Here is a 17,246-nt window from a genome sequence, read left to right as displayed (position 1 = left end):
ATTACATCTTATTGCCAGCCTAAATTTGTCTAGCTTCAATTTCAGCCATTGGATCATGTTATACCTTTCCCTGCTAAATTGAAGAGCCTATTTTTAAACATTTGTTCCCCAGATAGGTACTTATAGAAGGTCATCAAGTCACCCCTTAACCTTCTCTTTGTTAAACTGCATAGCAACATGCTCAAAGAGCTCAATCTACAAGACATGTTTTCTAATCTTTCAGTCATTCTAGTGGTTGTTCTCTGAACCCTCTACAATTCATCAACATCCGTCTTGAATTGTGAATGCCAGAACTGGACACAGGATTCCAGAAGCAGTCGCAGCAGTGCCAAATACAGAGGTAAAATAATCTTCATACTCCTACTTGGGATTCCTTTGTTTATGCATAAGCCCTTTTGGTCACAGTGTTGCACTGGGAGCTCATGTTCAAATGATTATCCACTGCAACCCCTACATCTTTCTTAGGGCTTGTCTACACTACCAAGTTTTGTTGACAAAACTTATGTTGACACCCGAAAGTCGACAAAACAAAAATTGCCAAAGGGTGTTCACACTTGCTCCCTCTGTGGACAAATCATGCCCACATTGGGGACACCATCATCGACAGGGTGAGCAATGCTCTGTGGGTATGTATCCCACTGTGCAGTGTTGTGGGAAGGAAGAGCTGATCTCTCCGCATCTTGGGATTCTCTCTGAGTTCTCCCACAGCCCCCTCAGCTGCCCAGAGCAGCATCATGAGTAGCTCTGTGAGCTCTAGGTGCTGAGGAATGGCAAAGCAGCACAGCAGTCTGTCCCCCTCCCGCTGTGGCTGTGTTCTTAGGGCAGAACAGGAGCATTCCAAAGATTTGCTCTTTGTTTGTTCCCCAAAGGGAGCAGCACACAGATACTTCCCAGCGCTTTGAAAGGGGAGGGGCGCATGCCTGCAGAGATCAAAACACTCAGCAGAGCAATCAGGGCAGGCATTGTGGGATACTGGCGGGAGCCAGTTCTGTTGACAAAACAATCAGCAGTGTCTACACTGGCTCTTTGTCGACAATAAAGGGAGGGGAAAAGAAAAGTATCTCCTAGGGGTGGAAGTTTTTTTGTTGCCAAAACAGGACGTTTTTCATGACAAAAGTCCCATTGTAGTGTGTCCACTCTTGCTGTTTTGTCACCAAAAGGCAGTTTTTGGTGACAAAACTTGGTAGTGTAGACACGGCCTCAGAGTCACTAATTCCCGGGATGGAGTCTTCCATCTTGTAAGTAGGGCCTACAGTCTTTGTTCCTAGATGTACACATTTACATTTAGTTGTATTAAAACTCACAGTGCTTGCTTGCACTCAGTTTATCAAGCGAACCTGCCCTCTGTAGTGACCTGCCCTCTTCATTATTTACCACTCTCCTAGGTTGTGTGTCATCAAACTTTAACAGGGATGATTTCATGTTTTCTTCCAGGTCATTAATAAAAATGTTAAATAGCATAGGATCAAAACCACACCCATTTGATGATGATTCTCTATTTACAATTAGATTTTAGATCTACCAGTTAGCCAGCTTTTAATCCAATATATAATGTTAATTTTACATCTTTCTAGTTATTTTTTTAATCAAAATGCTATGCAGTCCCAAGTTCAATGCCTTCCATAAGTTTAAGTATATTACATCAGCACTATTACCTTTATCCAGCAAACTTCTAGTCTCATCAAAAAAAGTTATCAAGCTACTTTGACATGATCTATTTTCCATAAACCCATGTTGATTATCATTAATTATATTACCCTCCCATAATTCTTTATTAATCAAGCCCCATATCAGTTGCTCCATTTTCTTGACGTCAGACTGACAGGCCTATAACATCCTGTTTACCCTTTTTAAATGTTGAAACATTAGCTTGCTTCTAGTCTACTGAACCTCCCTGGTATTCCATGACTTATTGAAAAAATCAACATTAATTGTTAGTGAGCTCCTCAGCCAGCTCTTTCAAAATTCTTGGGTGCAAGTTATCCAGACCTGCTGATTCAAAAATGGATGTGCAACTTTAGTATCTGCTGTTTTGTATCTTCCTGAGGAATCAGTGGAATGGAAAGTGTGTTATCATATGATACAACCACATCATCTGGTTGCTTTTAACTCCCTAACACAGGGGTATGCAAACTTTTTGGCCTGAGGGCCACATCTGGGTATAGAAATTGTAGGCGGGCCATGAATGCTCAGAAAATTGGGGTTGGGGTACAGGAGAGGGTGAGGGCTCTGGCTAGGGGTGCACCTCCAGGGTGGGGCCAGAAATGAGGAGTTCAGGATGCAGAAGGGGACTCCGGGCTGGGGGGAGGTGTTGCAGTGGGGGGGGGGGTGAGGGCTCTCGTGTGGGGCTGAGGATGAGGAGTTTGGGTGTAGGAGGGTGCTCCGGGATGGACTGAGGGCTTCAGAGGGTGGGAGGGGGATCAGGGCTGGGGCAGGGGGTTGGGGCACGGGGAGAGGCGCCAGGCGGTGCTTACCTCAAGCAGCTCCCGGAAGCAGCGGCATGTTCCCCTCTCCGGCTCCTATGTGAACGCATGGCCAGGCAGCTCTGCTGCACGCTGCCCTGTACGCAGGCGCCGTCCCTTCAGCTCCCATTGGCTATGGTTCCTGGCCAATGGGAGCGGCAGGGGCAGCGCTAGGGGCAGGAGCAGCATGTGGAGCCCCCAGGCTTCCCCTACACATAGGAGCAGGAGGGGGGAGATGCCGCTGCTTCCAGGAGCCGCGCAGAGCGGCCCCCAACCCTGCTCCCCAAGCTGGAATGCTGGAGCGGGGCAAGTCCCAGACCCCACTCCCCAGTGGCAGCTCAAGGTCTGGATTAAAACGGCTGGCGGGCCGGATCCAGCCCACAGGCCGTAGTTTGCCCACCTCTGACCTAGTACAATAGGGCCCTCAACCGGTTGAGGCCTTTGGGAACTAACTCATTATAAATGTTAGATAATACCACCACCACCACCGGAACATTTCAATTAAGGGCAAAACTCACCTATATGATCACATCTTTAATGCATATACTGCAGCTATTTTGGCACACAGAGCCCCCACTGAGATCAGTAGATGCCCATGCACAGAATATATAAGAGACTATCTTCATTGTGGCTGCAGATCACAAGGAAGATTTTAATCTCAACAACCATTTCTTCTATTTTATGTCCAACTAAGCAAATAAAATAATTTTCTAGTAAACCTTGTGCTGTTTTACACTTAATGGATTTTTGTAACTTAGTCTGCAAAATAATTCGTCTGCTTCTTTAGACTACCGATCACATCTCCCTGTAAAATTTCAAGTAATCTTGTCACAAATATCATACCTGATCCTACAAGTGGCTCCCCATGGGTGGGCCCCACATGAAGTTCACCACAGAACTGGGTTCTACATTCACAAAATTGCTGGGAAAAATACAGCTGACCACTTCAACCTTCTTTTATATAGGTTCTTCGTCCACGCTGTCAAACTCCCAGGGGCAATTTGGGTTTATTGTCCAAAGCGCATGGAATAGTGCATGGGAGTATACATTTACTAAATCAGCCATGAAGTGGAAAGGAGAGCATGAAAAGCAGTGAAAATGCTACAGTCCTCTGCAGATGTCCTGAGGCCCACGGGATCTCCCATATACACATATATCAAGATGTGTGAGTATTTGGAGGATCATACCCCCTGCTCACTCTGCAAGCAGCAAAACACCCCTTATCCCCCACAGAAATCTCATAAGTTGGAACAGAGTTTCTGGCTCTTACCCAAACTTTTCCTGCTATGGAGATTTGGCTCTCAATTTTTCATTGAAAATATGGAAGGTCAGGGAAAAATGGCTGAATATCCAGCAACTACTATTTATATTGGCCAAGATGTTTCAATCTGAGTGCCTAAAATTAGGCTCTTAAATCCAGATTTGTGTACCAAATCAACTGGCCTTATTTTTCAAAAGTACTAAAGACTAATCACCAAATACTGACCTGCTGAGTACTCCGCATGTTTGAAAATCAGACCACTAAATGTTAGCCCTTATATGATATTTACAAAATTAAATGCTAATCTGACCATAAATAATGTTTTTATTTTATCTACTTTGCTTGCACAGAAATATTTTATAGTGCTTTTTTTTACAACAACCAAATGATTCAAGATCTGTTTCTAAAACATGATTTAGAAAATAACACGAAGGTTTGCTGAAAGAATCCACCTTTAACATTGGTGTGTTTTATTTCCCCTGTAGGGATATTGGTTTCAGCTGCAGATAATCATGGATTATGGCTGATTCAATATTATCTTTTAGACCTTAAAGGGACTTCGGATGCTCTAATTTTAACAACACAATTATAGACAAGACACACTTCTAGTCTTTTAATAGGACTATGTAGGGATTAAGAGTTAGGAGTGCATGAGGCCCTTGGGTTTGAATTAATGGCACAAAAATAAGTAACACTTTTTTTTTTTTAACCAAAGCAAGAAGAGTGAAATGAACTGACATTTTAAAAAAAATAAATGTTTGTGCCAAAGTAGATCTGAGAAACCTACAGATCTATTTGCCTTGCTCCTGTCACGGATCCATTCTTCCCATGCACAATCCTACATACTTCCATAGAGCAAGCTGATGCACAGCCCATCTCTAGGACAAACAGGGGTTTTGGAGACCCTCTCTAAGGCTTCTCTACAGGCTGCTCTGAGCCCCTTGCTTTTTCTCTCCACACAATACAGTTACAGCAGTTTAAGCATCCCTAAATTTCAAACTAAATAAATAAAATAAATCACCACTAGGACAGCTGATTAAAGTGGATGTTACTCTCCCCAAGCAAACTAGATTAGATGTTTATGTAACATGCTGGCTAAGTGCATTGTTTCCCTTTCTAGTGTCTGGTCTATCAAGAGATTAAAAGCCTGCTTATACTAATAACCAACAGTTGCACTGTTCGCTCCAGTGGTAAAAATGCTTTGGAGCAGAAGATACTGAATTCTATCCCTGTGGATGACCGAGGTGATGGGGTTGTTACACTTGTATCTCTCTGCGCATACACACCCACACTGCTAACCCTGTCAAGTCTGTGATGCTTATGTGACACAGGTTTGTGGAGGATTAGTCAGCTGAAATGTGACAAAATAAGGCAAGATGGTTTCAAAAAGAAACTTGGAAGAACACTGAAAATATGTATGCTTTCAAGCTCTCTATCACAGTCCTGCAGAGTCTCTGCCCTGAAATCTGGCTGCAAGAAGGGGGTCTGAGTCAATGAAAAGAGAAAGTAAACTGTGTTTGTACAGGGACAAACAAGCAGATGAAAAACACAGGATATTTTTTTCCCCCCTCAGGATGTTGACTACTTAATTAGTGTAGGTTAAAAATTAGTAGTTACTGTTGTGGTCTGGGATGTTCAATAAGGTCAGACACTTTTTACAAGCAGAGTTCATTACTCTATTAGAGACAGGCTGCTGCCAACATCAGACCTCCAGATATCTTGTATTTCCTGTATCAGGCTATGTCATACAGAGACACACACACACTACGGACATAGTATCTGAGGCCAAAATCACACAGACTACAGACACTCCTAGTGAAATTATAATGCCTGCTCTACAAATACCAGCTCCTTTCCCCACAGTTCCTCCCCATGGCTGCTTCATCAGGTGAGGGGGTGGGGGAGGGGGTACGGCTCACAGGTCCCCTTCCCTCTATTGCTCCCTGATCAGCTGAAAGAACTAAGAACTCCTGAATTAATCTGTAAGGGTAGAGTGCTAGTTTGTGCATTATGGGTAAGGCTGCAAGTTTGTCACAGAGGTCATGGATTCTATGACTTCTGCAGCAGCTGGTGCACCTGGCGCTCCTGGCTCAGGGGCAGCTCGGGCAGCCCCTGCACCAGGCGCACTGACTGCTGCTGGGGCAGTCTCGGGCCACCGTGCCCCACCCCCCAGCAGCATAGTTTGGACGTGGGAGGGGGCAGGGGCACAGGATGGGGTGAGACAGGCTCTGGGCGGCGCTTACCTAGGGTGCTCCCCAGAAGCAGCGACATCCCCCTTGCTCAGCTGCCAGGTGGAGGTGTGGCCAGTCAGCTCTGCGGGCTGCTTCCGCCCAGAGCTCTGGCTTCGCAGCTCCTATTGGCCGGGAACCGCGGGCAGTAGTAAGGTAGTGTTGCATTTCCTGATTTTCAGACATTAAAGTTTGTATTTCCTTACCTCTACCTTTCCTGGTTTTCAGAAGTCTGAGTGTAGCTGAACTAAATGTTCTGGAAGGGCATCAGGCATCACTGGGCGATCTTAACTTTGCCTTAAGAAGTTTTTGTGCAGTTAATTACAATGTGTTTATCCTTCAGTCTATATAGACACCAGGTTCTCTCAGGCCTCTGTTTAAAATTTGATTTCTCTGTTATCTAGTCTAATCCTAAGAGAACATAAAATAACCTAATAATAAGAATTAAATGGAAAAAAAATCAATATTTTGTTTGTTTTAGTTTGGTTTTGGCTGCAGCTGTTAGCCCTGAGGTCACTTTCTACATTGATTTGCTCTAACACAAGCATTACTTGGCTAAAACCAAAAAGATCCCACGATATCTTTCACAAGTCAACAGCTGAAGTGGAATTCCACATGAAAAGTTTCCAACTGGATCCTTCTGCTTCTAGTTTGCTCTGTTTCAAAACCTAATGCCAAAGGTGTGTTAGGCTGCTGAATCCTGAAGCTACCTGGTCCCACAGTACAAAAAAAACAACAGATTAGCTAAAGGAGTCTAGTGGAGTCTACTGGAATTGCCATTAAGGAGCAGGGGCTGACCTTAAATAATCTAGCATCCAGATCTGTCAACTTCTAAAAGGGCAAATCTGTAATATGTTGGGTCTGACGACCCAGCTACCCCTTCCCACCACTGTGCTAATTTATTGGTCCCTGAGCACTGTGGTTTTCAACAAGGGGTACGTGTACCCCTCAGGGTACACAGAGGTCTTCCGCGGGATACATCAACTCATCTAGATATTTGTCTAGTTTTACAACAAGCTACATAAAAAGAACTCGCAAAGTCAGTAGAAACTAAAAATTTCATACTACTTGTTTACATTGCTCTATATACTACTATACACTGAAATGTAAGTACAATATTTATATTCCCTTTGATTTATTTTAGAATTATATGGTAAAAATGAGGAAGTAAGCAACTCTTCAGTAATAGCATGCTGTTTTATATTTTTATGTCTGATTTTGTAAGCAAGTAATTTTTAAGTGAGGTGAAACTTGGGGTATACAAGACAAATCAGACTCCTGAAAGGGGTACAATATGGAAAGGTTGAGAGCCACTGCATTAGCAATTTGAAACACTTTACATAATTAAAGCCACCTGCAGCTTCACAGTTAAATTTATACACAGGTCCTTTATCATTTCAACATGTGTAGCCACCGTTTAAACGGACATCTAACAAGAGACCCATTAGCTTCACTGTTGGTGGCACACACCAGGCCTTTTAACTCCTACTTAAATTCTACACCTGTTACCACTTGTCTCATTTTTTTCAATAAGAAAAAAAAGTCAGCAATCTGATACGACTTTTTTAAACACTGGCATTGAAAAGCAAAGGAAATGAGACCACCTCTTGTGAAAGATCTTCCCCTTTCCATCTATCTATCCATCTCTCTTTGACGATTGTATTCCATTAAAAGTTATTTCTATAAAGCTCTGTAAAGACTACAATGTACAGTAGTTCATATTGTATATTTAGAGAGGGTCAGCATATGTCAGATTTAGCCTTGTGTATCAAACAATGCAAGAGATGTGATACAATAAATACCACTCTATATACAGCATAGGGAGTACAAAGCTAAGTACGGTCAAAGAGAAATGCTCAGAGAACTATAGCTAGGATTCGTAATTTGTGCACTACAGCAGTGGTGGATTAGCCACTGGGCCAATGAGGCCTGTGCCCAGGGGTCCCGGCCAATTGGAGCTCCCCCGCATCCCAACCCGCCCAGCACTCCTGCCAGGGAGCGGGGTCAGGGCATGGGGGTTTGCCGCACTCCTGCAGGGAAGCCCCTGCACCCTGACCCTGCCCCCCCCCCAGCAGGAGTGCCGGGCAGGCGGGGCAGGGCAAGACTCTGCTCTGCAGCAGGAGCACTGGGGGACTGCAGGCAGAAGGGGTGAGGAAGGGCCCCCACTTGCTCTGGCTCAGGGCCCCACAAACCCCTAATCCGCCTCTGCACTATGGGACCTCACCCATTTTTTCCTTGTCATATAGCTGTAATCTATGCCTATAAACTGGCTTGCTTTTGGGCCTAGCAATTAGAACAGGAGATTAGGAGAACAGAGACCAGATTTTATTCCTGAGTCTTCCACTGACTTCATGTATGGCCTTGGGCAAGCTACGTCACCTTGCTGTGTCTCTGTTTCCATATTTAAGGAAGATACATTTATCTTGCTTGAATATGCGTGAGAATAACTTCAGTGAAGTGCTTTGATCTTTGCAGACTCCAGGTGCAATCAGGAGTGCAGCATACTATCATGCTGACTCCACCACTTTTCAGGAGAGAGGTACACTCCTATGGAGCACAACTGGTGCAGAGGTCAAGGTCCCAGAATGTCCTTAATTTTTTTCCCAGTGAAGTATCTGAAAACATGCAGGGCAGGAGATGTAACTCATCAGCGAGGAAAGGTACAATGTGTGTGTGGAGGTGTCCTACTGAAAAAGGAAGCCAGGGCCAAGAGGAAATAACCGTTTGCACACTGCTAAATACTGACACCTTTTATATCTTTTTAAATCCATGGTCATTTTGATAGAAGAAAATGAATTAACTTAATTTAGTTTATAGAGGGGGTTTTACCTCCCATTTGTAATCCCACACACTGCCTCCTGTTTTAGCTGCTGCAGCAAACTCTCAGAGCCTATGTGATTATACAGTTACATTTTCCTTTTTTTAGAAATGTTTCCTATTCCCTGTCTCTACGTGAAAGACCCATACAAGCAACAAAAAAACCTGCCAAAATGACAATATAGGGGAACGAGTGAAACGGACTGTACATAAAATGCTGTCAAATGAAAAAGTTAAAATGAAAAAGAAAATTAATTTTCCTATAGTATTGCTTCTTAGCTTTGTGGCTAAAATTAGAGTATGTTGCCTTTAGCGTCTTTCAATTTATAGTTATATTAATTGATACTTATAAAAATGGTAGTTAAAAAAAATTTGGACAGCAATGTGATTTTAAAATGACAACTTTTTTTAAATTAATCCAGAATCCCTCCCAAAAAGCCTACAGCTATGCTATTTTGCCTCTCTAGGCCCTGTACAGTGCATAGTTCCTAAAAGAAAGCAACATAAAAACAAGAGAAGGCTTTGATCAATTCAAAAGTTTTATAAATAGCAAAATAAATCGAGTAGCATTACTTATATACCATAGCTGTTTTATACCTATAATACACGTTAAAAGAATGCATTCTGTGTAATAATTTATACGGATAACATAAGAATGGCCATACTGGGTCAGACCAAAAGTCTCAAGCCAGTATCCTGTCCTCTGACAGTGGCCAAAGGCCGGTGCCCTTAAGGGAATGAACAGACAGGTTTCCATCAAGTGATCCATGCCCTGTCACCCAATCCCAGCTTCTGGCAAACAGAGGCTAGGGACACTTTTCCTGCCCATTCTGGCTAATAGCCACTGATGGACTTATCTTCCATGAATCTATCTAGCTCCCTTTTGAACCCCGTTATAGTATTGGCCTTCACAACACCCTCTGGCAAGGAGTTCCAGAGGTTGACAGTATGTTGCGTGAAAAAAAACTTTGTTTGTTTTAAACCTGCTACCCATTATTTTCATTTGGTGCCCCCTTGTTCTTGTATTATGAGAAGTAGTAAATAACACTTCCTTATTTACTTTCTCTATACCACTCATGATACCATCGTATCTCCCCCTTAGCCATCTCTTTTCCAAGCTGAAAAGTCCCAGTCTTATTACTCTCTCCTCATACGGAAGCCGTTCTATACCCCTAATCAATTTTGTTGCCCTTTTCTGAACCTTTTCCAATTCCAATATCTTTTTTGAGGTGGGGCAACCACATCGGCATGCAGTATTCAAGCTGTGGGTGTACCATAGATTTATAGAGGCAACATGATATTTTCTGTCTTATTATCGATCCCTTTCTTAAAAATCTTTAAAAAAAAATCATCCTTTTCTTGATGATTCCCAACATTCTGTTCGCTTTTTTGACTGCCGCTGCACATTGAGGGGATGATTTCAGAGAACTATCCACAATGACTTTGCACGTATACAAAAACTTTCATTATATGACCTCAAAATATTTTACAAAGATTAATTAAAGAAGCCTTGCAGCAAGTTTGTTGCATGGCCCGGGGTTACACCAAGTTTACACAGACACACACACACAGAGATTTGTCCAAGGAAAGATACTGATGATTATCCCAAATATCCTAACTCACAGGCCTGTTCCCTATCCAGTAAACCACTTAGTTCTAATATTTATCAAAGGAAAATAAATGTAATATGAACACCATTCTAATGTCGGTTGTATAAATACATACATATACAGAAAAACAGCATTTAGCAGAATGCAAGCTCCATCTTTCAGTACAATATTCAGTAGTACTGGGACCATTCCGACACATCAAGATAGTCACTTGTATAAGAATCTGCAGGATTGGGGACAATGCTATTGAAGTGCTTTGAGAATTTCCACAACATAGGACTTATTTCATTGCACTCCCAGTTGTGAGGCATACACGCACTCCTGAAAAACAAAACTGGTGCAGAGGTCAAGAGGGCCACTACCAGACTCAATTTTTTTCCAGTACATTTTTTGAAAATATCCATGGCAACAGAACACATGTGTTAAACAAGTGAGGGCTACTTTAAATAAATAAAATAAATAAAAGATAGATAGCAAGCCTTATCCCCCATCCATCGAACATGACTGTTCTGCTGCCACAGGCATCTTCAAAAAATTTACTGGAAAAAAATTCAGCCCTCGACCTCCATACCTGCTGTGCTCTACAGGAGTGCATGCATGCTTCACAACTGAAAGTATAATCAGCTGAGTAATAATAATAAAAGTATGCAGCAATTCTATAGCACCTTCCTAAGGAAGGTCTCCAAGTTCTTTACAAAAACAATGTACCTAGTCCTGCAAACATGTACACGTCAGTAAATTCAGTGGGACTACTCATGTTTATATTTGAAGCATCAGGGTCATTACTGAATTAAGCTTTTCTACCACAGTGGTATTATCCTTCTTATTTTAAGATGAGGAATCTGAGGCAAACTTACCCAAGGCCACACTGCTAGTCAGTGGCAGAGCCAAGAATAAATCCTAATTCCAAGTCTCCTATTCTAACCACTGCCTCAATCTATGGTGCATTCCGTTGGAACCCACACTCTGTCACCGCTCGTTTATGTTAATCAGTTAAGCTCCCAAAGAGTGCTTGGAAAAGTGAAAGATAAATATATGTTAAATAAATGCTAGCAACAGCTCAAATGTTTAGCACAGCATATGTGACTTTACATTTTGTTGTGAACCAAGGGAGACCAATCCTGCAACTAAATGTATGATTTCTTGACTTGGTAAAGATTTACATTAAATGCACAGACAGAAAAAATACCTGGTGAGCTCTTCTTTAATCTTCAAGGGTTCATGTGGGTAGAATTTCACTCTAAAGCACATGGTATATGGTGGATGAGCTGAAACATTATTAAAAAAAAAAAAAAGCATGAGAACAGCAGCAAAGAACATCACCTCAATCACACTCCAGGAGAAGCTTTCAACAGTCTTACCAAATAGCCTGTGAGATGATTTGCTCTGCAACATCAGGCAGCACACCAAACAAAAACAAAAAATAAAAATATTCTATGGAACATATTACAGGAAAGTCCAAAGCATATGCAGGATCCAGCCAAACTACGCAAATCAATTACATAGTTTTGCGCCTCACAGTATTTATTGCTCAACACATGCAGTGGAAAAAAATGTAGTTGTTTTTCATGTCAATTAACATAGTAAATCAGAAGCTTTAAACTCCTCTCTTGTTGCAGTGAAGTGCAAATACATCCTGTATAACTGTTTTTCCTGGTGATGGTAATGCCTAGATTACAAAATGGAACAAGCCATTCACTGAATTTCATTTGTGTCTGCAAACAACTTACCTGTATCTGAACCAACAGTTTTGTAATTAGAGATCATCATCACTTTCAGATAATCAGATCTCAAACTGAAGTACTGTATCAGCAGTGGGGTTTGATTAAGTTTAATGTTTTAACCTTTCCAAAGAGGATATATGCAGTGCTTAATTACTCCAGTAAAATTACAGTAACATAATCTATATCTATTTCACTGATCTGATATTTCAGCTGTCATTTTAGTGTTTGCCTATTATACACACACACATTTTTGAGAGGAAGACAGCACACGAGAGAGAGAGCGCGCGTATATTAATGAACACAGCATTACACTTTCTTACTTCATGCCTTAACATGGCAGCAGGGAGATTCTGTAGTTCTATTCCAATAATGTAGTTTCCAGTGAGCACTTAAGTGTAACTGCAGCCCCGGGAGCCCTAATATATAGTAATCATGCTAGGGTGAGAGAACCATGAGCGCAGAGCAGTACTAATGTGAAAGTAAGAGACCATGATCTATTCAGTTAGGAGGAATCACCACAGATTAATTTTTTAATTGTTTGACAGCCTATATATAATAGATAAAAAAGTAATCATGCTGTTAAACAATAATAGAATACCATTTAAATATTTTGGGATGTTTCCTACATTTTCAAATATATTGATTTCAATTACAACACACAATACAGAGGGTACAGTGCTTACTTTATATTTATTTTTGATTTAATATTTGCACTGTAAAATACAAAAGAAATAGTATTTTTCAATTCACCTAATACAAGTACTATAGTGCAATCTCTTTATCATGAAAGTGCAACTTACAAATATAGAATTATGTACAAAAAACCAGCATTCAAAAATAAAACAAATGTAAAACTTTAGAGCCTACAAGTCCACTCAGTCCTACTTCTTGTTCAGCCAATCGCTCAGACAAAGAAGTTTGTTTACATTTGCAGAAGATAATGCTGCCTGCTTCTCATTTACAATGTCATCTGAAAGTGAGAACAGGAGTTTGCATGTCGCAAGATATTAAGATGCCAGATGCACTAAAGATTCATATGTCCCTTGATGCTTCAACCACCATTACAGAGGACATGCATCCATGCTGATGACTGGTTCGGCTCAATAACGATCCAAAGCAGTGCAGACCACCACATGTTCATTTTCATCATCTGAATCAGATGCCACGAGCAGAAGGTTGATTTTCTTTTTTGGTGGTTTGGGTTCTGTAGTTTCCACATCAGTGTTGCTCTTTTAAGACTTCTGAAAGCATGTGCCACACCTTATTCCTCTCAGATTTTGGAAGGCACTCCAGATTCTTTAGCTGGGGTTGAATGCTGTAGCTATCTATAGACATTTCACATTGGTATCTTCTTTGCATTTTGTCAAATTTGCAGTGAAAGCGTTCTTCAAACAAACATGTTCTCGGTCATCATCCGAGACTGCTATAACATGAAATATATGGCAGAATGCAGGTAAAACAGAGCAGGAGACACATAATTCTCCCCCAAGGAGTTCAGTCACAAGTTTAATTAATGCATTTTTTTAAATGAGTGTCATCAGCATGGAAACATGTCTTCTGGAATGACAGCCGAAGCATGAAGAGGTATACAAATCTTTAGTGCATCTGGCACGTAAATATCTTGCAATGCCAGCTAGAACACTGCCATGCGAACGCCTGTTCTCACTTTCAGTTGACACTGGAATTAAGAAGTGGGCAGCATTATCTCCCGTAAATGTAAACAAATTTGTTTCTCTTAGAGATTGGCTGAACACGAAGTAGGACTGAGTGCAGTTGTAGGCTCTAAAGTTTTACATTGTTTTGTTTTTGAGTGCAGTTATGTAACAAAAAAACTACATTTGTAAGTTGCACTTTCATGATAAAGAGCTTGTACTTCAGTACTTGTATGAGGTGAATTGAAAAATACTATTTCTTTTGTTTATCATTTTTACAGTGCAAATATTTGCAAAATATAGAGTGAGCACTGTACAATTTGCATTCTGTGTTGTAATTGAAATAGATATATTTGAAAATGTAGAAAAACATCCAAAAATATTTTACAAACAATAGAATACCAATTGAAATTTAACAGTGTGATTAATTGCGATAAATTTTTTTTAATCGAGATTAATCTATTTGAGTTAATCACGTGACTTAACTGCAATTAATCGACAGCCCTAATACATTTCAGTTTTTAGATTTAAATAAAAATTAACCTTATTTTATAAGAAAATACTGTTTATTAGGAAAGCGGACATTTGTGGACAAATGTCAATATTCTATAAACCACCACCACAGCTTTGCCAGAAGAGAGACAAGTGATGGAATGAGCACAGAGACTGCACTTTCCTCTCAACAACTCAATTCTTTGTACACTTACCAATATGAACACCTTTTTTTTTTCCATGGCTACCACAGGCCTTTAATTTTAATGAATATTCATGCTGGCACGTATCAACACTAACCTCCCTAATATGCCTGGGAGCATTGCTTTTTCTGAATGCCTAATCAGCTTGGGAAAGAGAAGAGTTTTAAAAGAAATAAGAGAAAACAGACAAAACAGGCAAAGAGAAATTACCAAGGAGGAAAAAAAAAAGTTGGAATGGATGTAAGACATATAGACATTTGAGTGAATATGATCCCATAAATCAGAACATAAGAATGCCCATACTGGGTCAGACCAAAGGTCCATCTAGCCCAGTATCCTGTCTTCTGACAGTGGCCAATGCCAGGTGCCCCAGAGGGAATGAACGGAACAGGTAATCGAGTGATCCATCCCGTCGCCCATTTAAACCTGTTGCCTATTAATTTCATTTGGTGGCCCCTAGTTCTTGTCTTATGAGAAGGAGTAAACGCTTATTTACTTTCTCCACACCAGTCACAATTTTATAGACCGCTATCATAGCCCTCCTTAGTCGTCTCTTTTCCACGCTCAAAAAGTCCCAGTTTTATTACTCTCTCCTCATATGGCAGCCGTTCCATACCCCTAATCATGTTTTCTCAACTCCAATTCCAATTGTATTCCAATTCCAATACATCGTTTTTGAGATGGGGCGACCGCATCTGCAGCAATATTCAAGATGTGGGCGCACCATGGATTTATAGACGCAATATGATATTTTATGTCTTATTATCTATTCCTTTCTTAATGATTACCATTCTGATTACCATTCAGATTACATTCTGTTTGCTTTTTTGACTGCTGCTGCACATTGAGTGTATGTTTTCAGAGATCTGTCTACATTGATGCCAAGATCTCTTTCTTGAGCGGTAACCGCTAATTTAGACCTCAACATTTTACATGTATAGTTGATATTATGTTTTCCAATGAGCATTACTTTGCATTTATCAACACTGAATTTCATCTGCCATTTTGTTGCCCAGTCACCCAGTTTTGAGAGATCCTTCTGTAGCACTTCACAGTCTGCTGGGACTTAACTATCTTGAGTAGTTTTATATCATCTGCAAATTTTGCCACCTCAATGTTTACCCCTTTTTCCAGATCATTTATGAATATGTTGAATCGGACTGGGCCCAGTACAGACCTCTGGGGGACACCACTATTTATGTCTCCTCGTTCTGAAAACTGACTATTTATTCCTACCCTTTGTTTCCTATCTTTTAACGTTACCAGTCCATGAGAGAACCTTCCACTTATCCCATCACTGCTTACTTTGCTTAAGAGCCTTTGGTTAGGGACCTTGTCAAAGGCTTTCTGAACATCTAAGAACACTATATCCACTGGATCCCCTTGGCCCACATGCTTGTTGACCCCCTCAACAATTTCTAGTAGATTGGCGAGGCATGATTTCCCTTTACAAAGATCATGTTGACTATTCCCCAACAAATTATTTTCATCTATGTATTTGACAATTTTGTTCTTTATTATAGTTTCAACCAGTTTGCCCGGTACTGAAGTCAGGTTTACCAGCCTGTAATTGCCAGGGTCACCTCTGGAGCCCTTTTTAAAAATTGGTGTCACATTCGCCCAGTCATTTGGTACAGAATCGGATTTAAATGATAGGTTACAGACTACAGTTAGTAGTCCTGCAATTTCACATTTGAGTTCCTTCAGAACTCTTGGACGAATACCATCTGATCCTGGTGACTTATTACTGTTTAATTTATTAATTTGTTCCAAAACCTCCTCTAACACCACCTTAATCTGGGACAGTTCCTCAGATTTGTCATCTAAAAAAAGAATGGCTCGGGTTTGGAAATCCCCCTCACAACCTCAGCCGTGAAGACCAATACAAAGAATTCATTTAGTTTCTCCACAATGGCCTTATCATCCTTGAGTGCTTGTTTAGCATCTCGATCATCCAGTGGCCCCACTGGTTGTTTAGCAGGCTTCCTGCTTCTGATATACTTTAAAAAAATTGCTATTACTTTTGGAGTCTTTGGCTAGCTGTTCTTCAAGTTCTTTTTTGGCCTTCCTAATTATATTTTTACACTTCATTTGCCAGAGTTTATGCTCCTTTCTATTTTCCTCACTAGGATTTAACTTCCACTTTCTAAAGGATGCTTTTTTGCCTCTCACTGCTTCTTTTACTGTTTAGCTATGGTGGCTCTTTTTTGGTTCTCTTACTATGTTTTTTAATTTGGTGTATACATTTAAGTTGAGCCTCTATTATGGTGTCTTTAAAAAGTTCCCATGCAGCTTGCAGGGATTTTACTTTTGATGCTGTACCTTTTGATTTCTGTTTAACTAACCACCTCATTTTTGTGTCGTTCCCCTTTCTGAAATTGAATGCTACAGCGTTGGGCCACTGGGGTGTTTTCACCACCACCACAGGGATGTTGAATTTAATTATATTATGGTCACTATTACCAAGCGGTCCAGCTATATTCAACCTCTTGGACCTGATCCTGTGCTCCACGTAGGACTAAATCAAGAATTGCCTCTCCTCTTGTTGGTTCCAGGACTACCTGCTCCAAGAAGCTCTCTCTGCATCCCTTGCTGAGGTGATATATACCCAGTCAATATGGGGATAGTTGAAATTCCCCATTATTACTGAGTTTTTTTACTTTAATAGCCTCTCTGATCTCCCTGAGCATTTCACAGTCACTATCGCTATCCTGGTCAGGTGGTCGGTAGTATATCCCTACTGCTATATTCTTATTATTTGAGCATGGAAATACTGTCCATAGAGATTCTATGGTAC

The 17,246-nt window shown here is 40.9% G+C and overlaps 1 protein-coding gene across 2 annotated transcripts in view; it reads right to left on the bottom strand.

The window, feature by feature from the left end:
* Positions 1–17,246, bottom strand: part of FRMD3 (FERM domain containing 3) — a 222,264-nt gene that overhangs the window by 86,918 nt on the left and 118,100 nt on the right. For both annotated transcript variants that reach the window (XM_073345076.2, XM_073345077.2), the window contains one exon: positions 11,568–11,646. In XM_073345076.2, coding sequence (XP_073201177.1) covers positions 11,568–11,646 — 79 coding nt within the window. The remainder of the gene's footprint in view (positions 1–11,567; positions 11,647–17,246) is intronic.

The sequence above is a fragment of the Lepidochelys kempii genome, chromosome 5, assembly GCF_965140285.1.
Source record: "Lepidochelys kempii isolate rLepKem1 chromosome 5, rLepKem1.hap1, whole genome shotgun sequence".
NCBI lineage: Eukaryota > Metazoa > Chordata > Testudines > Cheloniidae > Lepidochelys > Lepidochelys kempii.
This window is presented reverse-complemented; position numbering and strand designations above follow the sequence as displayed.